Source organism: Tupaia chinensis, unplaced genomic scaffold (genome assembly GCF_000334495.1).
Source record: "Tupaia chinensis unplaced genomic scaffold, TupChi_1.0 Scaffold000382_1, whole genome shotgun sequence".
NCBI classification, from domain to species: Eukaryota; Metazoa; Chordata; class Mammalia; order Scandentia; family Tupaiidae; genus Tupaia; species Tupaia belangeri.
Genome location: NW_006159884.1, coordinates 3,056,142 through 3,082,893, shown reverse-complemented (window position 1 = coordinate 3,082,893; position 26,752 = coordinate 3,056,142). Strand labels below are relative to the sequence as shown.

The window sequence follows — 26,752 nt, the reverse complement described above, 5'->3', positions numbered from 1 at the left end:
TTTTGAAAGAATTTTTTAATAGAGGGTTTTATATATTATATATTATATTTTACACATAAATATATATAGGATAAAAGTGTATTTTAGATACTTAAGTTTTTGAAATTTATTTTTTGTGGATCAAAAATACAAGGCCAGCGCTTAAATCATTATGAATAATCGTTCACTTCAGTGAGAAAATGGGTCTACATTACCAGAATAGAACATATTTTATTCAATTTTAAATGATGTTACTCTTTGTTTCAAATTAAATATGAATAAACAATTCAGGTAATGTCTTATAACATCCTTTTATTGTTATATCCCTGAAATGATCAGATGCAGTCAAACATCTAATTAGTTTTTTTTTTAATTTTACTGCCCAAATGAGTAGCTCATCATCTTTTGAATGAATTTGATCAATAAAGTAATTGAAAATCTCCTGACCACAGGAATTTTCAGTTTCAAGGATGTTATCATTGAAAGATAAACATAGGTTTCCATGACACTAAGGTTAAAGGTTAAATGAACATTTAGGGTTTTCAGTGATCTGTGAACAACTCCATGATCTTCTCTACCTATATATTATAAATCCTCAATAAACCATACATACAATATGATGGTGTGACATTTATTGTCAATATAAGTTATAAGTATATTTATAATATCTAGTTCTTTTAGTTCTATTGGCTCTACTCACAGAATTCTTATTACAATTTTCTGAAAGATAAAAAGAAATGAAGAATAAAGCCAGTGATTTAATGAGACCTTTCACAAAAATATTTTGAAATTCAAGTACAGTTGAGCATCTTAGTTCCACCTATGCAGGAAGATTATGACTCGACATAATACCTTTCATCACCATTAGCAAAATCATGTTTTTGAATGATTGAATTAAAAATATTTTCAGAAAATGAGTCTAAGTGTAAAATTGTAACAAGAGAAACATTCCTACAGATGTAATACTCTCTTGATTCACTAAATATGACGTCTGCTTTCATTCATTGGTGGAATTTCAGTTGGATTTAAATAGCCTTGGATCATTTCAAAAAATGTTCAAAAGGAAAATAATGGCTCACATATTATTAAACATGCAACCAATCTGAAAAATCAGAACTATGGCTAGAAACCGAAGTCATCATCCTATGTGCCAACTTAATATTTAGATAGTTATTTATAATAGTTGTATGTGTGTACAGGCATATGAATTCAAATTAGATTTCTTTATTGTCAAAATCAACCATTTTTTAACCTCTATTAAATTTTACATATATAGATCTTGACTTTGTGATTGATACTTAAGTAAAATCAGTGTAGGAATTCATATCCATGCCAGTTGTAACAAGTGCTACAGAGCCATACCACCAGAGCCATCATAATCATCAGAAAATTTGAATTTGATCATTGCTATTTTAATTTTGATCTCAGAGAGCTAGAGTAATTACTGTTTCTTTTTCTTTTCCTGTTTTAAGAGTTTTTTTTTTTTTTTTTTAAATCATAGGTCATGTGTGCTTGCTGGAGAGAGAGAGGGACAGAAACAGTGAGAGAGAAAGTAAAAATCAACCCCTTGGGGGATGACCACGCCACAATCCCACTTCCCCATTCTCCTCCTAAAATCTTGGGCATGCACTCATATGCACCCAGTATGAGTTTCAAGCCACAGACCATGTGGGAGTCCAGCGACCTAACCACTATACAATCTATCAGCCTGAAGCTAGAATAATTACTGTTTCTGTGAAAACTCAGCAACTGGCATAAGTACTCAAAAACCTTTCTTTCCATTGCATAGGTTACTTGAATATCCACTTGTTTCACGAACCATATCAATGTCTTCAAATTCATCTGTTTTGTTTGCTACAAATATGGTTTTCGTTCTGTAACAACTTATTTATTTAGAAACATTTTTCTATGTAAGATACAGGAAGCAAACAGATTAAAATAGATACCCTAAACATTGTGTTTGGAATGTTTTATAGTAATAAAGAAGAAAATTTAGGCTTTGGCCAGAATATCTTATAATAAGTAAATATATCTGGACATTTTTCTGATAGTAGAAAACATGATCATATTAAACAGATGAATAATTATCTTTTGTCCTTTTAAAGAAAAGTGGAGAGGAAAAGAATCAACGATCTTGTTCATCTAAGGAAGAATGTCTCCTCACTGTTCCCCTTGGAAGTGATTCCTCCTCTCTGTTCCAGAGCAGTAAATCTCTGCAGCATCAGCAGGTGCAGTCATTAACCACTCCATGTCCCTGCAGCCCGTGTTTATCTGTTCTATTTATTCCCATTCCTGACATGGTGCTGAATCAGGCAATACCGTGGACAGATATTAAAAAATACTGCCTTTCTATTAATTTTAAATGACCTTTTAATCTACATGTAAATTTGAATTATATGAAAAAGCATCAAATATCACCAGCAAAGAAAGAAGAGAGAGAGAGGTCACAGACCAAAGCTTTTATATCTGAGAAACCAGAATTAGGAAGAGAGAAAAATCAAAACAAAAGCAAAAAAATCTTACAAATATAGAACAGCATGATTTGATGTATTTTTAATTTAAGACATCAAAACATAGAGATTATATTTGTGCTTAGAGGTTCATAAAGTACAAAAAGCTCCTTAGCTGTCAATTGTGACAAATAAAATGCCAGGACAAAAAAGAGAATATGTGAAGCCTTAGATTCTTTTCAACGTTCATTGTAAATATAGGTGATTTGGATAAGAGTCAAAGTCAATACGTGTAAATAAAAATAATAATTTTAGCATTCATTAGTACCTTGGAAAGCATTAATTAATTTAACTTAGTGAATGTATAATTAAAGAAATAAGAATGTCATAATGTGATTAGCTAACTAAAAACTCATCTTCTGTCTTATTGATCACATTCAAGGTGGGAGCTCTTCTTCCTCTAGTAAAATAAAATTATTAATATCCATTACAACTGATCATTTAAGCATTAGACTATATATATATTTATACTTTAAAATATTCTAAATGTACATTTGTATTTAGGCTTACATTTAGTCTTATGCTGACAAATGTATAAATATTCAATTACATTTTAAAATACAGTGAATGTGATGTCATTTGTTTAAAATAATGTGCCACTGTATTTTAAAGAATAAAATACATAATCTTTGATATTATTCTATGCGAAAATAAATAGCATTAAATCAGGCAGAATTTAAAACCACTAAAAATGTTATTTTACTTAGTTCAAACTTGGAAGGCAAGGATTCATCTAAATGATATACCAAATCAGAGTTCTGCAGGGTTAATGTGTATCTTTATATTAAAAATAATTATGTTCGTAAGGTAAATATAATAATTATTAATATCGCACCATCAGTAACCTCCAGTTGAGCTTTTGCTAAAATGCTTCCTGCCACAGTTAAGGCCTGGCAGATGTAGTAACCGGCGTCTGAACGCTGGATGTTGGTGATCGTGAGGTCTCCGGTTGGCGACACTGAGCATCTGCTATTGGGCTGCTGGGGTTGGTTTGGGAAAAGGAGGTTCTGTGGGAGCAAACACAGTCTCATCAACATTCTTTTCCACTGGGAAGGAAATTGCATTTACAACAACTATTACAACTTTGAGAATAAGGTTGAAAAAATAAGTGCATACATTGAAAAATGGGTAGTAATAAAATTATAAGATGCCACACAGATGGTTTCACTGGGAAACTTTTTTGAAATCATGGGAAAATAACATGCTCTAAGAAGTCATCATATGTAGTTGAAGGTGCAATCATTTGAATTTTTTTTTTAAATCTGAATCTTTATCTCAACCCCTCTCTCCCTAACTTTCTTATTAATATATCTGAAACTCGGTTTCCACATCTGTAAAATAGGCAGATAATGCTTATCTGATTCAACTCCTAGGAGTTGTGAGGATTTTGCCTGTAACATTAAGTATAATGACTTTATAGACCACAGAGTATCAAGAAGAAATGCAAAATGTAATTGCTGCTGGTGATATAATTACTTGATGGACTTCACTGACTACCTCTTAAGGCATTCAGAAGTATGTGACTGAGACTGACAGAGACAGCCAGACCTACTTCTGCTATTTGGTTCCTGCAGGTCATGACAGCCTCAAATACATACATACATACATACATACATACATAGAAACAACTACTACAAACTAAGCAAGATTAAGCAAATCATTGAAAATAAAAAGATGTAAAATGTTTCTGAAAATGTGTATGCTACCATAAAGAATTTCATTATTTTTTTTCTTAAAAAACACTTCATTTTACTATATATCTCATATTAAATACATACAGATTACACAAATTTTAAAGAGTTTTCACATTCTAGAAGGGACACTAATTTGGATGACCTGTGTTGCTTTTGTACTGTTCAATTAAAAAAAACATTTGGGTATTTTAAATCATAATGAGATATGTTTCCAAGTTGGATTATAAATAAGGACATATCAATTTTTATGTTGTATTTACTTTCAAAAAAGAACATTATAACCCTCTGGGATCTGTTTCTCTACATAGTAATTAATTTTCCAGGTTTGTAATTAAACAGTTTCAATACGTTGCAATCAGGAGGTAATAACATTCAATTAAAGGCACAAGACACATTTTCACCTTAAAATGTTTTTACCCTTGAAGTAATACCAATGGAAGAGGATAAAATAGGGTATTAACACTTTTCAATTACGCTAAATGACTTTAATCCTGCAAATGATGTCCTACTTTAATTAGAAGCTCTTCTCTTTATTGCAACATGATGGATGTCCACTTTATTAGATTCAAGTGTGACACTATAAGCCCACTTTACATAAACATTATCATGTTATTAAACTCCCTCTAAAAGGAGTGATGTTTGCTAGTATGTCATGAACATAATTTCAAAATGCTATTGCCCTCTTATAAAATTTGTATTACTCTGTAGGGCTAGGCATTTTCATACACATGAAACATAATCTGAGAACAAGCTAATTCACCTGCAGAATCCAGATATATTACTGAAATAAACCACCTAAAAGGGAAGGGTCTAAATTTTAAAGCCGCTTGAAAATGATACAATAACTCAAAGTATGCACTTTCCTACAATTAGCCATTAGAATACTAATTTACATAGCACTAATACATCAGATGGGCTTAATTCTCTCTGGGAGCTCTTCCTCTACAATGAAACATCAGTCCACCTTCTAAATGATTCGTTGACGTGGAAAATGGCATTTGATTGAGGTTAACCCATCATCTTCATTCCCTGCTTGTATGACATAGGCAAAAGAAAATGAATTACACGCAAAACCCAGGAACTCTACAGAGCTTTACTTTGCCTTGACGTGCCTGGGTATCCTATTAGTGCTAATTGGCATTATCAGCACATATTGAGGAATATGGACCATTAAGTCCAGACTCGTAACTCTTTCTACTGATGGATAGTCATAGATCACTATACAATTGGATACTGAAGACAGTAAGACAATTTATTTTTCTTAATATTCAAATTCATGATTTGAAAATTTAGTTAGCTCAAGCACTTTCCTTTTGTGCCTATTCACAGCCTCTCCCTCTCCCTCTCCCTCTCTCTCTCTCTTTTCTTTTTGGTGAAGGAAAGAAAATAAGATCTAAGATTATAATTAAATCAAAGTACCTAGCTAGGAATTTTATGTGATCCTTGGCAGTAATATCTTTAGAATTACATGCCATTTTGTCAAGTAACAGAAAAAAGATGCTTAAATGCTTCTTGAATATTAGTTTTCAAAGACATCCAAAACAAGGTCACATATTTAAACATCGTATTTTTTGGACTATAGGAACAATAAATATTTTCTGCAATATCTATATCTTAGAGTAACTTTAGCAGACATAATTTACATGTAACAGTCTTATCTATATAATAAGAAGACATATTAGGTTAGGCTTTCACTCAATACATGGACTTAATGTGTAAATTTGCAATAATCAAATTGAATCATTATTTTTACTATTATAGTTACATAATAAGAACTTGTTTAAACTTTATGGTATGTAAAGCACTTTTACATGTACAATAATTTATTTAATCTATATAAATTGTGTGAAATAAAATCTATTTCTCATATTTAATTTTTTGTAGTTGAATTGTTCTTTATTCATGACAGAGCTTGTGCATGTTCATGTGATAGTGAGAGACAGAGAGTGAGAGAGGAACACCCTGCACAGGATGTGTTCACACCCTGATCCCCTTTCTCTCGTCCTCCAGACTTTCAGATCTTGAGTACTTGCCCATGGACCTGGCAGGTTTCAGGCTGACCAGACTAGAGATTCAAACTGTAGTTGCCATGTGGGGTCCGTTTTCTCCTGAGTTTGCATCAGCGCTACACCAGAGAGTCATCTCTACCCTCACATTTTAGATAATGAACTAAAGTGATCTTTAGTAAAGCTAAATAATATACAAAGAATGTACAATTTATGAGGGAAGAAAATGCCTTTGTATTTTCTCTTTTTTGGTGTGTGGGTGCATGTGTGTGTGTGTGTGCGTGCTTACTGTAGCATTTTGCTTTATGGTCATTTTAGGGTTTGAGATGATTAGACCAAAAAAAAAATTTGAAGCTAAGAGCCAAGCAACGCTTTGAGTAAAAATCTATTTTGTAATTACTAAATGATGAAAAATATTTGGGAGTTAAGGACTGAAACAATTTCGATGTGGGCAGTGTAGAGCAGTGGCTATCAACGTCTCTTCTCTTCTCACCATTACCGTTACCTCTCACACATGACAGGAGGGACTCAAACCAGGGGTGCTGAGGGAGGGAAGAAAGACCATCTGCCCCTGCAGAGTGAGTTTGTTTTTTTATAGTTTTATTTAACTTTATTTGAATTTGACCACAGAGGGGCAGAGAGAGAGAGAGAGAGAAAGAGCTAGTCACTAGGTCCAAGACTCAAACTGTAGTCCACCATGTGGGAGTCCTGAACCCTTAACTACCACACCACTTGAGTAAGTTCTTAAAAGTGCTGGTCTGGGAGTGGTACAACAAGTAGAGATGACGACTGAGCAGAATTTCCTAAGGTCTCTCTAGGCCAGATAAACAGGTGAGTTTTGATCAATAATTTTTCTTAATGTCGCTTAAAACACTCCATCTCTGGAAAAGTTTTTAGATGTATTTACAGTTTGATTAATGGTTTCCATTATTCCCCCAGAAATGACTTCAGAACTTAGACTGACAACAGAAGGTGCTAAGAAAGAATGTCAGTAGATCTCTTCCTGAGAACCCCATGCCTCATGAGGGATATTCTGCAGAGTCTAGAGCAAAACTATTTCTAGGTCCCTTTGGAATACACAGGAAAATTGTAAGGCAAAGCATACAATTTCTGGCGTAGTTAAAGCTGGAAATGCCATTCATTGCCTCAGAATCCACATTCTAAGTGCTTGTTCAAGTGTGGACCAAGTTCTCAATATGAAGAGCAGTGTATGCAGTTAATTTGTTACAGACTCCGAGGGACCATCCTTCCCAGAGAGGGCACCAGAAAGAAAAGTGACACAAAAAAGACAAGCAGGTGCTAGTTCCTTTGGGCATATAATGTATTATTTCTTCTCTAACTCCACTGTAAAGGAATCCAGAAAGGACAATGAAAAAACAATTACTCTTAAGTGGAAACATGTTTAAACTAATGATAAAGATTATTTATGTTGTCTAAGAGACAGAGTTGAAATTGGATTCTAGGCCAATTAATCACAGAATTTTTTTTTTTTTACTCTTTTTCAAGTGTGAAGGACTTTCCTAACTACTTTATGTATACTGCCTTGCTTAATAATACCAGGTAGGTCAATGCAAGAAAAAAAAATTACCCATATGTTCAGAGATCTTAAGTAGCTACGCAGGTCTGGTTGGACTTGTAAAGCTAATTTTGTGAAACTCTTTGTATCTATTCTATCTAAGATGCAGAATTTTTAAAAAGTTAACAATAGCAATCAAAAAACGAGAACATCTGACTTCATTTTGGAATTTTAGAACTCATCAGTCTCTTTTTTAGAAACAAAGTAAAGTCAAAATTGAAAACTCAAGAAGCCAGGCAAAGCTTTGAGAAACACAGAGACGAAAGCAGTTTAGAGATTTTCTAAAAGCAGTCAAGCCTCACACTTACCTGGCTGCCTTCTTTCTGCCAGAAAACAGCGGGCTGTGGATTTCCTTTAGTTTCACAGGGAAATGTCACTGTTCGACCTTGAGCAGCAATCTGATCTCTGGGCCTAACCACAAACTGTGGAGGAGCTATAATTTAAAAAGAAAGAAAGTGTGTAAATATCAACTGTTGACTACAAAAAGAAGAAAGATTTCAAAAATAACATCTGGTACTAGGTGGACAATTCAGTGCAAGAGTGAGACTATTGCTTTTTATTTACTTTTGTGAATTTCTCAAAACACAAAGAGAAAAGGGAAATGGCACTCTATCAAATGTGAGGAAAAGAGTAAACTGATTAGCAGACATATTTTAAATGTTGTACATTTTAAACCTGTGGCCTATATATTTGTACAGAAAAATAAGTCTGCTAGGATTTTAACATATTTCAAGAAAAAAACATGGTTTTCCCATTTGGTCCTCCTTTTTAGATAGATAAAGATAGAAAATACTCATTCCCTTATACAATAATCTTACTTTAAAAATTGACAAATTGGCAAACATCAACAGTTCTTTTAATATTTGTAAGATATGCACAAGCACATGGATACCAGAGGCATAAAATATAATTCCTAGTCAGGAATTGAAGCGGTAAAGACATTGAAGAATCGAAGAAATGGGAACTACATATGAAGATAACTAACAATATAAATGAATGTATGAAAAAATGGTTGACTCAATTCATTTCATTTCAGATAGTTTAACAGGTGTTAGTCGGGCAATTATTACATTCCTGACTTGGCATTAAAGATAAACAGATAATAAGCTGCTTATTTGCAAACATCACAGAGCTCATAGTTTAATGAAAAATCAGAAAGCCAACAACAATGAAACAAAACTAAAACAAGGATTATTTAAGTCTGTGATAAACGCAATGATAGAGACTAAGAGCACAGTGGAGGAGCACTTAAATTATAGTACTTAGAATAAATGCGATAGGACTTCAAGAGAGAGGGATCACTTTGTGGGGCTATAGCTGTGAAAGACGTTGTGTAGGAAGTGAACAGTACGGGGACTTTGAGGAGAGAGTGACATCTAGATAAGTGGGAAAATTAACTCTTTTCACAAACAAGGCATAAGAAGCAAGAATACATCTAGCATACAGTGAAATCTGGTAGGAATGGATGGGCCAGGTTACATAACTATCAATAATTACAAAGGAAACCTTGAGAAGCCAAACAGGAATTTTTTTCCTGACTCTTTCTAAATGAGGAATGATAGACACAAAACAGATTTTGGGATGCTTTAATCATCAAATGAATATGGATTGAAGGGGAGTGAGGATTTAGTCAAGAAAATCAGGGACTAGTACAATGGTGTAGGCAATCCACCCTGGAGGGGTGATTTCTCTCTTTCTCTCTGCGTCTGTCTGTCTGGTGAGTGCACGTGCCCTATAGCAAAAACCTCTCCAAAACAAACAAAAAAAAGAATAGAAAGAATAGGAGTTAAAAAAAAAAAAAGGTGGAGCCAACAGATGGTGTGGTGGTTAAAGGCACTGGATTCCCACAGGGCCAACCATGGTTCGAGTCCTGGACCAGGTGGCTTGCTTTCTCATTTTCCCTTTCTCTCTCTCTCTCTCTCTTTCTCTGTGTGTGTGTGTGTGTGTGTGTGTGTGTCTGGTCAAATTGAAAAATAATGCAATAAATGGAATTAAATAAATAAATAATTCTAAAAAGAAAAATATGAGACAAGGAAATTCAACTCTAAATTAGGGCTTTATGATAAAGTGAAAAAAGAAAGTGAAAGATGGCAACATATATATATAACTGAAAGTTTTTGCAAGGACATCATCATACCAAAATCCATTTCTATTGAAGAGAAATCACTATATATATTCCACAGTTATTTTAGTCCATCTGTTTCCAATTTTTTAAGAATTACTATATTTAACTTTATTTATTTATTCATTCATTTTAATTTTACTGGAGAAGGACACAGAGAGAGAGAGAAAGTGAGAAAGCAAGCCATCAGGTCCAGGACTCAAACAGTAGTCAGTTATGTGGGAGTCCAGCACCTTTAACCACCACACCAACTGCCGGCCTCTCCATCTGTTTCCATTTTAACTACCTGCTAATGCTAAAAAACTAAGACCAAGTATACACTTTAAAATCAACTCTAATTTTTAGAACCTACTAAGTAATGGCAAGAGTCCTAAAATTCAAACTCTAAAGAACTTTAACCATAAGCGATGTCTGGTAAATACCTTCAACCAGAATCTTTCAGTCCTAAAGGAGTGTAGATCCTTGTGTAAGTGCTCCAAAAATGAATAACAGAGTGAATGCAAAGTAACTCTGAACATACAACCAATTACTCATCCTTGGAAGAATGCTATTAGAAACATCAGCAGCATAAGAACCACAAAACAAAACAAAACAAAAACACTAAGTTTTGTACTGATTTATTCTTTGGTGTTCTATTATATTATAAATTCTCCTAATTCAACATATACAACACATACCCCAGGAGCATAAAGAATAATCTCCTAAGTGAAATTTTATTCTGTAACTACAGACCACATGAGACTCACTCTAATAGTATGGAGGACCCAGATTTAAGGATCTATTGAACAGAGTGCAGTTAACATTGCTTTGCATTTTTAAGAGATTACTCATTTCACACAATCTTGCTTTTCTATATAACACTGCTAAATCAGCACATACATTGATTTTTATTTCATATTTTCTAGCAAGAATAATAAACCAACGTTACAAAGTTACATTAGTAAAAACTCTTAACACACTGCGATGTTGACAGTTTAGTAGTGATGTGAAGCTACCAGGTATTTGTATGAAAAAGACTTGAGGTTGGTTTCTATCATCAAAACCATTCTAGAAAAATTATGTTAGCTGTGAAAAATTTAAGAAACAGTGTATAGTTATTTACCTTTTTTGTAGTTTTATAAAAGAAAAGTAACAATGCCAATATGAAAAATGGCTAAATGAGAAGTACTAAGTAACTTGGCTGGTATCTTATTATCAAAAGTTAAAAACTTGGGGCCAGCAGGTGGTTTGGTAGTTAAGGCTCTGGACTCCCACGTGGCTGACTGCTATTTGAGACCCCGACCTGATGGCTTAGTTTCTCACTTTCCGTCTCTCTGTGCAATTCTCTGGTCAAATAAATACGTAAATAAAAATTAAACATACAATACTTTTTAAAAAGTTAAAAACTCAGTTCAGACCAATCCATTATTTAACAGTCTTTTACAAAAGTCACATATTCAAATTAAAGTTTGTTTCTATTGCTTAGCCCCAAAGAATTTAAATTGGTTCATATAACTGGTAAATAAAACCTTTGAGTTCCAGACATTCTATATAGTCCTTCTTTATATAATTTTTAAAATGTAATTGCTAAAAATACATATTTGAAATCATCAAATAAAACATCAAATTAAATCAATCAAAACATATTCTATGGTTTTAAACATACCATCCTTTTTCTGTCGTTTGTTTTTGTACATGTGCTTGCCAGAGAGAGACACAGAGAGAGAGAGGACGAGGGAGACAGGATACTCCAGTTGGCATAGTTGTTTCACACTTCCTTCTCTTCCATTTTTTATCTTGTTGGCATTTTTAGCACATAGACACAGTGCCCAGTGTGGTTTGTTTTTTCAGTTTCTGGGGCTTAAATTCAAGCCAAATTCAGCCGTGTGGGATCCAACTCACTTAACCATGAGGCTAAGTTCTGACCAGTTCTGAACATATTATTTTGTATTCATTTATCATCTATCTATTTCACTAAAACTGCCATCTGTTTTTTATATATAACTGAAGACTTCCTTGAATTTGCTTTTTAAACTTTTGAAAACTGTGTTGTAGAGGAGAGATTGTGCAAAATGCTTCAGAAATCCATTCTAAACACAACTGCTAAAACATAGTTCTCAAAATAAGGGCTGGAAATTGACCATGTCTATCCATCCCCTTTTCTGAATAGATATGATTCATCTATTAATTAATCCAAAATATATTGACTGGAAATGATGAGACATTCTGCTTGGTACAGAAAATGGGAAGCCAAATTTAAAAAAAAATGTTCTTGTCTTGTATCAGAGACATCCAAGTAAATATAGAAATAAATAAGTAAACAAAGACAGCAGAATACAATTTATCTAAGAATTTTAAAAGGGCGCAAGGCACTGGGGGACAAAAGATAGAACAGAAAAAAACTAGACCATGTTGTAAGGAGGGAAGAGAAAAGATGCTAAGAGCTGTCTGTGTCGAAGCTGTGTTTTGAAGCAAAGTAAGAGTTCCCTAGAGGGAAAGCAGGACAAGCGGGACGGGCACTTGGGGCTCAGGGAATGTGTGTGGCACTATTGTTAGGGGTGTGTAAACCACTCTGAGAATAAAAGGAATCTGGATGAAGAAATGATGTAAATAGGTCCAATAATTTATGCTAAGAAGTTTGAAAGTTTGTCTTGACAGCTACGAAGAGCTTGTTGAAAGATGTTTTTGCAAGAAAGATACAGTTAAATGTGGATTTTGAAAAGAAGTATCTGGAAGGTGACTGGAGAAAAGGAAAAGGCAAAGAACTGTAAACCTTAGGAAGTAGGAGCAGAAAATAGAGTGAAATATTGCTATTCATGGTGGTACCTCAACAGAACAACTCATCAGAATTCTTAAATGACAAAGAATTTTTGCAATATCACAACATATTGTTTACCACAGATAAGATCATCTTAAACGACCAGATCATCATAATTTCACAAACTTCTACCCAATACTAAGTTTTAAAAATATTTCTAATGAAAGCTATCAACATTTGTTATTCATCCTATGTAGTATATTTTGATGTGATATTTATTTATACTGTACTTTCATTCCAAGTTATTATAAACATGTTTTATTTGCAATGTATCCAATAACTTCCAGTTAGTCATACTGATCTGGAAAGGAAATTACTTTATCATTTTTAAGTTCTAAAAAAAGGAAACTAAAAATGGTGAAGCATTTAAAAAAGCTTAGCGTATTTGAGTCTCTGCAAATATATCCTTTCCTATTGTTACCTGAATCTGAGCCGATAAAACAAATGACGTCAATCACTTTTACTTTTGTAGACTCTCTTTCCTGCCAAAGATCTATGCTGCAATCTTCTGTAAAGGGATATCAGCTAAATAAATTTAGTTTTGAGGTTTAACATGAAAAACTGCATCAATAATTCTTCTGATAACACTCCATGGTTTCATTCTTTCTGCCAGATGGCAGTGAAAATCGTTTGAAAATGGCTGATGGCACCCATGGAAGGGAGCAGACAGAGGTGGCATTTTATCAATACAGCACAAAAGCTGAAAGTGTGCTCTACATAAAATGAATTTCTATGATGGCACTCATTAAATATAAAAAAAAAAAACGCAATTAGGTCCTCAAGATGACAATTCAAAAAGGACATTTAAAACCACTGTGAATTAAAGAGATTGAATTATAGACTCCAAAAGAATACTCTAGTTACAGAAATGGCAATTCCATATGATTTTAAGATAGAAGACTATAAAATACATATTTACATCCTCCCTAAAACCCAAAAGCATTAGACTAAGCATTTGTAACTATGATGCAATACCTGCTTGCTTAATTTATCAAGTAATCATTCTTTATTGCTTCAGTTATAGCAAGAAATGAAATGAAGCAAACAGAGTTGTACAATTCTGTTAATCAACATTTACAACTTAAAAAAATACATAACTCTAATTAAAGTATGCTGTGTGATTTCCAAAGAAGTAGGCCCAGATACAAAAAGGTCAATTAAAATTAGTTGCCTGGGACAGTTCACTTAAAACTGTGTATTAAGAATTTAAATACAATGCACACTAAATTAAATTTGATTTCTACCAAATTATGCTTTGATACTGCATTCATCCCAAGCTGGCTTCCATCAAAGTCACGCGGCAGGTCTGTTATGCTAATGTCTGCTGGTGAGAGGGAGTAGGAGATATGGAAATCAGATGGCTGAACACGAGGAAGAAGCACAGGCCATGCGTGAGGTGGGCTTTGAGATGAGGGGAAGGAAGACCCTAAAGGTTAATCACATCATGTTCAGGATTGTTTCTACAGGGAAATATGGCATTAACATGGAGGCCATCATGAAGCAGTCAGGTATAGTAATATAAGATATGGTGTAGTTCTAGACACACTCAGCTGCTTCCTTTCTTTGGGTATAATTTTATGCCTGAATGGATAAACCTTTTCTTCTGTATTGATAAAAATTTGAACTTTGTGACAAACAAGTAGAAACAACTTTTTGCTATTTAATATTACTTTTTGAGCATTAATTGTTCATATATTCTCTAAGTATGTTTAGAAAGAATTTTCTTCCATCATTTGCTTAAGTTAAAGATTTATTTAGTCATGTCACTAATTGAGTGCTTATCAAATGCCAGGGACTGTGTTAAGCCATCCGCAGACAGTGTCTCACTTAATTTATTTTTAAAATTTTGCCACAGGGTGTGCGCTCTTTCTCAAGAGAGACAGAGAAGAGAAAGGGAGAAGAAAGAAAGAAAATAAAAAATCACTTTCCCCAGGGAGGATGGTACCACCACAATGTCTGCCATTTTTCTTCTTTTCAGGATTCCGGGCATCCATGCACATCTATTCAGTGTGGTTTTTCAGGCCACTGGGTCCAGGACTCAAGCTGTACTGTCCACTATGTGGGATTCAGTCACCTTAATCACCATGCCATGGGCTGGCCTTCATTTAATATTTTAAAAGGTCATGCGTCTTAACCATTACCATTATGATGTAAAGACTGGTAAACTAAATCTTGTGAAAGGTATACACTTTTCTCAAGGTTAACCATTAAATTAAAGAACAGGTTTGAATCCTGATTCATTTCAATGCCATTGTGGGGCTGCTAGATTAATTCAGTTCACTTCAAACCATAATGTGATTAACTGAAAATTTGCTGTGTTTTGTACCAAAAAATTAAAAAAAAAATTATGCTATAATTCCCAGCAAAATCAAAACATTTTTCCCTGAATAATTGTTTTCATTACTATAGGAGCATAAAACCCATAATTTTGCTCTTTCTATATGTACTATCTTTAAGAACAACCATTCTTAAATATACTTTCCTCATGTTATTATTCTTCATTCAAAAACCTAGCAAATTTCATTGCCTTGAAATAAAACATCTATGGTGCTTGTCACTTCAATGTTTGCAAATGATTCTCAGTGTAGCGAAGTGGCTTCTATCAGCTGGCCCAAGATTTCACCATGACACTCATTTGTCCCGAAGTTAGCTCCAGCATTTCAGCAGATCTGTCTACTTTCGATACCTCACATATGTATTTGTTTGTTCTTGTGGCTAACCCATCTTGATATCTATTATTCTTTGATCTGCCTTGTCCACAACAATTAACCCGAACACACCCTGACCTTGTACTTGTCAGGTGTTCTTTCCCGTTATGGTACTTGCCCTCGTTTGCATCGCCTGCTTTTTCTATCTGTTCCTGGTCTGTGTATCTTGCTTCCTCAGATCAATGGTAAGCTTTTACTGGGAGGAAGTGCTGTGTGCAGTTTTGCATTGAAAGAGTGCCTTTATTTTGCCTAGAAAAGGCCCTATTAATAAGCATTAAGTGAATGCCTTGGAAGAAAACATTTTTAAAACGTTCTTTATCTAAAGCAAATATTCAGTGTTTTTCATCTCATTATACTTGAAGAAGATGACAGACTCCCACCAATGACTCACTATTGCAGTAAACTGAATGAACAGAGGTCAAAGAAAATACGTTTGATAAAAATCTTCTAATCAATTCTGATATGCCTTCCTCTAGAGAGTGCCCCTACGTGAAATTGAAATTTATGACCCAAAGACTATAAATGAGTAATCAACATTTCATAGTGACAAGAATACTATAGACAAATATAGGCATTATATAACAATATATTCTCTAAGTTTCTACAAAAAATTAGTTAATCACCTTGCCCCCGCTGAAACAACCGAAAGATGACATTTCATTAAAATGTGTTGTAGACTAGGAGGAAGAGAAGAATATTTACTCAGTTTATAGTTAGAATAGGTTGGTTTCTAATTGATAAATGATTGTTTCTTTCACTACTTAATTCTATTTAGTTTTTAACTACTTAACATTTTACTTGATTTCTAGAGAATTTGTCAATAATATTGGAAATGTATACATAATGTCATAAAATATTTGATTTGAAGCTTATGAACACGTAATTCATCTCAGAGGAAGCAATGCATTTATAATGAAAATATAATTTAGGGATATAGGATTTAAAATAATCATTTTTATAAAACCCATTTAATCACATTTTATTCATTTGTCATTATTTTCAAAGAATACAAATGATCTAATTACTAAATTACCTATATTTCCAACCAACCATTTTTCTTACTAAGTCCACAGCAATAACTCCTTTACATGAGTGATATGCTTTCTTTCCAAGCCAGTAACTTACTAGGGGTAGGCAATATTAAAAAAATCTTATTTTATGCTAAAACATCAATATCTATACCTTCTCTTTCAACAATAACCTAATCATACATTTGTGTCTTCAATGTCAAAATGAAAAAGGAATATTATTAAATGGTTCATTGCTTTCATAAATATGAAAAAGTAAAGAAATGGTCAAAGAAGATAGAATGGCTATAATAAATCACAATCCTTAGAGGCTTCATTTATTTATACTTCACATGCTACTCTCCATCCATGAGAAGTCTCACACGCACGTACGAACTGCATCCTATCCTTATAGGAGGGTCACGCAGCTATTGGTCTCTACATTTGAAGGCATTTTGAAGAAATGTGTTTATTTTGAGAAGACTAATTTTGGAGAGTTGGAATAATATTGACCTCCCCATAACTCAGTTATTGAAAACCTGGTGACTAAAATACATAATGAAGTTAGCCAATTATTACATAGTTGACTCTAAACTATAGTAATGACCTTCCAGACTGACATGTATGGCCACTGTGAAAGTCATTTCATGGAGTGTCGAGGTACTAAGTTTATTGTGATGTGATCTACACCAAAAAAAGCATGCACATGTTCTGGCGCAGTAGTTAAAACTATTTTCTTTCCTTTATAGTCACACATAATAGGCTTCTCTTTAGAAAAGAAAAATGTAAATCTCAAAATGAAATAATCCTACAACTACTTAATGTGAACGAATGCCTTTAAAACACTGAACTCATTTGGTTCAAAATGTCCTGTATAAGAATTATGTTAAAATAAAGAACTATAATGGGACCAGCAGTTAGCGTAATGGCTATGTCACTGGACTCCGACATAGTCGAGCATGGTTCGAGTCCCGGACCCAGTGGTTTAAACTCACGCTGGGCACGTGTGTGTCCGCACCCAAGATCCCAAGAGGAAAATGGAGGAGAAGAGATTGTGGCATGGCCATCCCCCCTGGGGGGTGATTTCTCACTTTCTATCTCTCTGTTTCTCTCTGTCTTTCTGGTGAGCGCAAGCACCCTGTAGGAAAAACCTCTCAAAGAAAGAAAGAAAGAAAGAAGAAAGGAAGGAAGAAAGAAAGAAAGAAAGAAAGAAAGAAAGAAAGAAAGAAAGAAAGAAAGAAAGAAAGAAAGAAAGAAAAAAGAAAGAAAGAAAGAAAGAAAGAAAGAACTATAAGTGCCTAACCATTCTGTACTTTTTTATTTATTTATTTTTTTTAGAGACCACACATTACTGAAAAATACCATAGTAATAAATTTGTGTTAGAAATGTGTTCGGATGTTGGTTGGCACTTTGATTCATAATATTATCCAATTATTTAAAATCAACATTTAATGACCAGAAGGTACCAGGATCTCTGTACTCTGGAACACATCTCGGAACAGGAAACCCACATGACAATCTAGCATGGCACTGCATGAGCGCGACAGAACAGCATGCGCTGAACGTTAGGAGAGAAACGTGATGCTGATGCTGACGAAAGGAGGAAGAGCGAGAAAGAGAGAATGGAAGACAGGGATAGAATGAGAGGGAGGGCAAGAGAGAAGAGGAAAAGAAGAGAGATACGGAGAGGTTGGTTTGTTCTTTTGGATTAAGGAGATTGAAAGTATAGGATGGTTTTCTTCATAGAGGGAAAAGCACACGCGTGTCATTAAAATACAAATTTCAGGCCTGCTGGTGGTGTGGAGGGTAAGGAGCTAGATCACATAAGGCTGTTTGAGTCGTGAATCCAGTGGCTCGAAAACCGTGCTTGGCATGTGTATGTGTATGACCCAAATCCCCAGAGTAGAACGGAGGAGAAGAGACCGTGGTGTGGCTATCCCCCTCTTGGGAAGGGGGTTCCTATATCAGTTTCTCTTTCTCTTTCTCTCTCTCTCTCTCTCTCTTTGGTGAGTGCATATGTCCTATAGCAAAAAAACTAAAAGAAATGAGAGACTGTCCAGTCTGTACCACCACCTCCTCCTGACTTGTTTGTGGTCTCTGACAGCACAGGTCAATTTGATCCTTAGATGGAGAAATTAGTTCAGTGGAACCGTTGTCTTTTTTTTATGTAAATGGTCTTTGTTGGCTTTACCAAGTCCACTTTAAAACTGTAATAGTATTAAATATTTTTACATGGCAATAAAAATAATAGTTAACTCATAGTGCAACTAAATCAGCATATTTACAGATATTTTAAAATCTACCGATATTTCAGATTAGTAAATTTCATGTCTTTTTCATTATGGATAAGTTCAGAAAATCATGCAACTTTGGGAAATCATTTGGAGATGTATTATACAAGTTTGATAGAACTTTTGAATTATATAAAATTACAAATTGAGAATTCCTTAGAAAAATCTCCCCAAATTGTAAGCAAAGTCTAACCTTTTAAACCTCATTTTATCATTCACCCCATAATTTACTAATACATAATTTTGCCTCCTCACTTGCTTCCTGAGAGTAAAATAAGAAAATTGTGTTTTCCTTAAGGGACTGTCAATTTGAAAGGGAGATACTATTAACCTAAAACTAATCCATAATTAAATAAGGAAATATCTACATTATTTATAGAGAGATCTTATTGTTGACCAGAAAAAAGGAGAATTATCTAAAAAGATGTAAAACTATTTTTTTTGGTCTTTCCCGAGAATCTAAATTCCGAAATTGGGAAAACTAGATTTCTTATAACTGGGGTAGGGATTGCAAGTGTGGAGTAAGGAGAAGAAAAGTTCAGCTTAAAGATGGCTTTTCAAGTAAATGGTGAGACATCGCTTCTATTTTCACTCACTTAACCTGTCAACTTGCCGTAACTGTCATGTCAGCACTCCAGCTAAACCATGAACGTTGATCATACCCCATTATCGCATTTTTTTAGAGAAAGATTGCATGAAAATGCCAATCAGGGAAAAAAAAAAAAAGACGAAAAAACTTGCAACCTAGGAACAAATGTACTGATGCTGAAGGATTGCTTAGTTAACGGAATTTTAATATGCAACTGCAATGTTTCTTAATAACATTAATTACACGCTTAGTAAGGCACCATCCTAACTCATTAGTGCCTTCTTTTTGTTGTATTTTATCTCCTACTAGCAGAATGGGGAATATGTGATTGGCCTGTTACCATTAATGTCACCTAATCTTTTTATAGCACTATTTAAAGCTGCTTGCATAAACATTTTTAGGCAAGTATTACCTATGTATGCATATGTGTGTATCAATTAACCGCACTAACATTTGGTGTGCCTCTATCACATGTAAATGCTATGCTAGACCGAGAGGCAGCAGAAAGATAAATACAACAATGTATTTACTGACAAAGAGCTAATAGTTCTGTAGGGTAGATGAAAATAACATCCCCAATAAATCTGGGAAGCAATACTTGCCATAAGAGAGATTTAAAAGGCACTCAGATATATTATTACACAAAATTTAATTTAATTTGCTAGTGTATATATTTTTAATGAATCTAATTATGTACTATCCCCTTGAGTGACATTTAATATGTTTAAATAAGTAATGCAGTAATTCAAATATCATGCATGTAATATCTAGGTATAATGCATATAATGATATGTATTTTATAGAATAGATGATTCTGCAAAAAGTTTGTGGAAAAATGAAGTTTTAGTATGAGTTTATTTTGGTATAAAAAATGTTGCAGAGGGCACCAGCAGATGGCATAATGGTAACATTGCTGGATTCCCATGTAACTGACCATGGTTTGAGTCCCAGATCTGATGGCATAAAATTCACTCCAAGTGTATATATGTATGTCCAAAATCCTGAGAGGAGAATGGAGGGAATGGGATCGTGGCATGGCCATCCCCTCTGGTGGGGACGAGTTCTCACTTTCTGTCTCTCTGCCTGTCCCTGTCTCTTAGGGAGAGACAGAAAGCAAGAAATCACCCCAGGGGGTATGGACATGCAACAATCCCTTCTTTTCATTCTCCTCTCAGAATTTTAGGCACCATGCATGCACACATGCTCAGTGCAATTCAAGCTGGCTGGTTGAGACTCGAACTGTGGTCGGTCATGTGGGAGCCCAGCAATGTAACCACTACACCATCTGCTGGTCCCCTACTAACTTTGTTTTAGAGTTTTTTTCCTATAGGGCATATGAGACAGTGAGAGGAAAAGTGAGAAATGACCCTTGAGGGGTGGGGGTGGTCACATTGGTATCCCTTTTCTATTTACCTCTCAGAATCTTGTGAACACAACACATGCCTGGCATATTTAGGACACCAGGTCTAGTAATTGAACCATGGTTGGCCATGTGGGATTCCAGTGACATAATCCTCCACCATCTGCCGCCCCTCATTAACTTTTTTAAAGACCCCTCATATATCATGATACCTCTGTCTAAAAATTACTATAACTGATAAAAATAAAAATGTCAGCTTAGTTAGACCATAGGACTCAAATGGTAACATTAATTATCCTAATTATCCTGGCAATAACCATTGTAATCTCTCTTTTTCCAGATAGAGAGATTTTTTATTTTAGGGTACATGAGCTCGTTGAAGACACAGAAAGAGACAGAGAGTGAGAAATCTCCCCGTCTGGAGGAATAGCCATGCCACAATCCTTTCTCTTCCATTCTCCTGTTGGGATTTTGGTCATGCATGCACACACACCCACATGACCTTCAGGCTGCTGCTGGGTCTTGGACTTGAACTGTGTTCAGCCATATTGAGTCCAGTACTTTAACCATTATGCCACTTGCCAGCCCCAGTGAAGTCTCTTGATGCTAATCTTAAAATACTCTTTCAAGCCAGAGTATATTATTCTGATATTAATATTCATACTACTTTAAGTACTATGCTGAAATGCTTCGTATTTATTTATTTCTATTTAGATAGATAGACACCAAAATTAATGAATATTTAAGATTTTGAAAATTATGTTAAGATAATGTAATAAAGCCTTAGTACTTCATATTTTTCTATTGAATATCACAAAATAAATGTATAATATGAAAAACTGTCATACCGCTAAACCACAAATACAATACAATCAAGTCCAGAACAGATTGAGGAAACACACTGACCCACAACTAGCCTAAAAAGTCTGTATTACTGGGGCCAACAGGTGGTGTGGTATTTAAGGCACTGAATCTCCCACATGGACAACTCTACCCTTTAAGTACCTGACTCAGTGGTTTGAAAAACATGTGGCATGGCCATCCCCTCTGGTGGGGACGAGTTCTCACTTTCTGTCTCTCTGCCTGTCCCTGTCTCTTAGGGAGAGACAGAAAGCAAGAAATCACCCCAGGGGGTATGGACATGCAACAATCCCTTCTTTTCATTCTCCTCTCAGAATTTTAGGCACCATGCATGCACACATGCTCAGTGCAATTCAAGCTGGCTGGTTGAGACTCGAACTGTGGTCGGTCATGTGGGAGCCCAGCAATGTAACCACTACACCATCTGCTGGTCCCCTACTAACTTTGTTTTAGAGTTTTTTTCCTATAGGGCATATGAGACAGTGAGAGGAAAAGTGAGAAATGACCCTTGAGGGGTGGGGGTGGTCACATTGGTATCCCTTTTCTATTTACCTCTCAGAATCTTGTGAACACAACACATGCCTGGCATATTTAGGACACCAGGTCTAGTAATTGAACCATGGTTGGCCATGTGGGATTCCAGTGACATAATCCTCCACCATCTGCCGCCCCTCATTAACTTTTTTAAAGACCCCTCATATATCATGATACCTCTGTCTAAAAATTACTATAACTGATAAAAATAAAAATGTCAGCTTAGTTAGACCATAGGACTCAAATGGTAACATTAATTATCCTAATTATCCTGGCAATAACCATTGTAATCTCTCTTTTTCCAGATAGAGAGATTTTTTATTTTAGGGTACATGAGCTCGTTGAAGACACAGAAAGAGACAGAGAGTGAGAAATCTCCCCGTCTGGAGGAATAGCCATGCCACAATCCTTTCTCTTCCATTCTCCTGTTGGGATTTTGGTCATGCATGCACACACACCCACATGACCTTCAGGCTGCTGCTGGGTCTTGGACTTGAACTGTGTTCAGCCATATTGAGTCCAGTACTTTAACCATTATGCCACTTGCCAGCCCCAGTGAAGTCTCTTGATGCTAATCTTAAAATACTCTTTCAAGCCAGAGTATATTATTCTGATATTAATATTCATACTACTTTAAGTACTATGCTGAAATGCTTCGTATTTATTTATTTCTATTTAGATAGATAGACACCAAAATTAATGAATATTTAAGATTTTGAAAATTATGTTAAGATAATGTAATAAAGCCTTAGTACTTCATATTTTTCTATTGAATATCACAAAATAAATGTATAATATGAAAAACTGTCATACCGCTAAACCACAAATACAATACAATCAAGTCCAGAACAGATTGAGGAAACACACTGACCCACAACTAGCCTAAAAAGTCTGTATTACTGGGGCCAACAGGTGGTGTGGTATTTAAGGCACTGAATCTCCCACATGGACAACTCTACCCTTTAAGTACCTGACTCAGTGGTTTGAAAAACATACCCGGTCATATGTGTGCATACCCAAAATTCTGAGCAGCGAAAGGAGAAGAGATTGAGGCAAGGCCACCCACCCTGGGGTGGAGGGTGATTTTGCACTTGCCCTCTCTTTCTGCCTCCCTGAATCTCTCTGACTAGTGCATGTACCCTATGACTGAAGAATTGATCAGTTAACAGAAACTAAAACTAAAACAAAAACTAAAACCAAAAAAACAAAAAAACTAAAACAAAACAAAACAAAACACACTCTGTAATACCAATTTCACAAAATAGATTTGCCAACATTGTGATTTGCCAACAAGTACCATTCCATGATACTTTGACAGGAAGAAGGAGATCTAGAATCAAGAGTGAGATCTGGAAAATGACTATGGGAAATGACCATGTAGGAAACCAGGTCAAATTAGGAAGGAAGGTGAAGAATTACTGACAAAGGGACCAACACTTAGCATAATGGCTATGACACTGGACTCCCACGTAGTCGACCGCAGTTCATGTCCTGGACCTGGTGACTTAAAAACTCATGCTGGGCGCGTGTGTGTGCGTGCCCAAGATACCGAGAGAAGAATGGAGGAGAAGGGATTGTGGCATGGCCATCCCCCCTGGGGGGTGATTTCTCGCTTTCTGTCTCTGTCTCTCTCTGTCTGTCTGGCGAGTGCACAAGCCCTATAGCAAAAACCTCTCCAAAATAAAATAAAATAAAATAAAATAAAGAATAACTGATAAAAGGAAAAGGCTGAGCCTACTGTGGTTGGCTAATTCTAAGGTGGCCCCATGACCTGGAATTCCTTCTTGGAATTACACTCCTAATTATGTTGTGTCACAAAAGGGATTTTGAAGATTAATTAATGTTACTAATCAGTTGACCTTAAGACAAGGAGATGAATGAGATATGAGATATGAGATGGGCCTAAACCAAACACAGGAGGCCTTTAAGTAAGGACATTATCTCTGGTTGATATCAGAAGTCAGAGAGATACAAAGCAAAGTACATGAAGGATCAAAGATGCCATTGCTGTCTTTAGAGGTTGTGGTGGCCAGGAGTGAAGGCTAGACGCTGGCCTCTAAAAACTACGAGTGATCCCAGCTAGCAGCTAAGGAAATGAGGACTTCAGTCCTACAACTATGAGGAACATAATTCTGCCAACAATGAACTTAGAAGTGGGTTCTACCGGAAAGTCTCCCGAGAAAACTCCAAATATCTTGATGTTGACCTGTGAGACTCTAAGCACAAAACCTAGTTAAACTTTTCAAATGTTGGAACTTATAGAACTAAGAAATTCAAAAAACTGTAACATAATAAATGGGCATTGTTTTAAGTTGCATAGTTTGTAATATTTTTTATAGTAGTCAAAATGTAACACACTTGAAAGCCATCTTTATTATTATGAAGCAGAGAATATGATGGGATATGAGAGGAAAATTTTATATAGGAATATAGAATACTCATAACTTAACAAAATGTGCTGTGTATCATCAGATTCGAATAAAATAACCTGAATACATTTTACTCTTTCTACTCTAAATATACAAACCCTAGTCTTCCAACATTCGGTTAACTAGATAATTAATAATCAGATAAAGATTAAAACAGAATCTATAGGTCCAACAGTTGGCAATATTGGTTATTATCACTACACTCTCGTAGTTGGCCATGGTTCAGCTAAAATCTCACTCCAGGCACGTGAATGTGCGTGCCCAAAATCCTAAGAGAAGAATGAAGGAGAAGGGATTGCATTGTGGCCAACATCCCCTGGGGATGATTTCTTGCTTTATGTCTTTCTCACTGTCTCTCTAGCAAGTGTACATAACTATAGCAAAAATCTCTCTTAAAAAACCCAATCTGGATCTATGCAACACAAAATCAAACGTTAATTATCCATATAATTAATAACAGTAATGGAATAATATCAATTAATGGAAGGGTGACAAAGAACTTACATCCTCTCAGAATTACCCAAAGAAACAAAGGCATACCTTAGAATAAATAGTTGTCTAAATAAAATTATATCAAAGATCTCCAAAGCACAAGCAACACAATTTAAAAATGAGTAAAAGAGCTAAAGGACAGTGGAAACAAAGAATGTTACAATAAAGTTTAGCACACAAGTGAAGAAAACATTGTATATACACACAGGAGATAAAATTACTCATATAACCCAGCAATGTTATTTGTAAAAAGAAACTACGTGAGTATTTATACAGTAAAAGATCATCCCAACCAACAGGACAAATGTTTTATAAGCTTCAGACTTTACTACAGTACCGTTCAATATCAAGACAATAAAACATTCTCTCCAAGTTATGAGGAAAAAAGTTATGACTCAATCATTCATATATACACTCCTACATCGAAGCAATTGAAAGACATTGTCAGGCATTCGAGGGGAAAACTAGTCCAGAATGAGAAGTAATCTGTATTTGTTTTTACTTTAAATATGTATTAGTTTAGGATATTTTAAATGTTTCACATTAAGGAAACTCTGATACAAGATAAAACAGAATATATATATTTTAAACCTATCATCTGATCTAAACATATGGGGAAAAAATGATGCTTAATAATAATGAAATGGAACTCTGCATAAAGTATGCCACTAGTGGCAGGTGCAGAAAGAAGTAAGCACTTACAGGAGAGAGATCATCACGCCAGGTCAGGGGGTCACAGTTTGTCCAAAGAAGAGATACACAGAATAAAATTCTTGGTCTCTTTGCAAGACATACTCAGTATATCTTTTGCAGAAAGTGCATCTCAACATGAAAAGGCTTATCAATAATACTTACATATTTTCTGATTTAAAAAATAAATACACCCAGTATTAGGTTAAATTATAAAGCAGAATATAATTTCCAAATTTCAAGGTGGGTGAGGACAGCGCTGTTGAAAATATCTATCACATTCTTCTTTAACTAGTATCTGATTTATAAACTGCACTAAGTACATTTTTCAGTAACTCACTTTTTATTGGACTTCTCAAAGGTCTAAAGAATAAATGCATTAGCTTGTGCTAATGAGTAACAAAACTCAAACTTGGAAAAACAAAACTTTCTAATTGAAGGTATATTACATTTCGTGTTTAAGCAGTTAAAATATTAGAAAAGAGACATCCCGATTGATTTCTGATTAAAATAGTGCTGCTTCTTTAAAATAATACTTAAAAATGTGAAATTTTGCCATATGTATTTTTTTCAATGCTTATAGATTCTGGTGTGGCCAATTATATTTTTTTCATCAAAAGGAAACATACTTTAGAGTCACTAAATTAGGAAGTACTTGCAAGTTCCCATAAAGTTGTGTATTGTCCGTTTGTTTTTGATGTTTTAAACAAGGTTCACCTGAAACACTCTGCTTTTCGCTTCTGTACTCCAGGCAATCAGCATCTAGCATATGGTATCCAAGATACGAAACCAACAGGGCTCAGCTCCACACGCAAGGCAGCTGGCAGATTTGACAGCTCTTTTCCAAATTACTCATCGTGTTTTGAGTTGATGCTAGGAAAAAATGTGTTGCCCATCTCCAAAATAGATGTTCTTTTTTTATTTTTAAGCTTAGGAAAGGATTCCAATAGAAAAATAAGACAGATGGGTATAGGAAGCAAGACATTTACCACTATTTCGATCGTGTTCTTCCTCAGTTCCCTCAATCGAAAGTGTTTTCCAAATAAACAAATGAATATTTCAGCATTCATAGTTAACTATGCCCTTGCCTGTACTTTTGCTTTTTA

General features: G+C 34.9%; 1 protein-coding gene across 5 annotated transcripts in view; it reads right to left on the bottom strand.

The window, feature by feature from the left end:
- ROBO2 (roundabout guidance receptor 2) overlaps window positions 1–26,752 on the bottom strand; it is a 700,057-nt gene that overhangs the window by 114,668 nt on the left and 558,637 nt on the right. For all 5 annotated transcript variants that reach the window (XM_027773853.1, XM_027773851.1, XM_014589802.2 and 2 more), the window contains 2 exons: window positions 8,074–8,198; window positions 3,325–3,496 (listed from right to left, as the gene is read on the bottom strand). In XM_027773853.1, coding sequence (XP_027629654.1) covers window positions 3,325–3,496; window positions 8,074–8,198 — 297 coding nt within the window. The remainder of the gene's footprint in view (window positions 1–3,324; window positions 3,497–8,073; window positions 8,199–26,752) is intronic.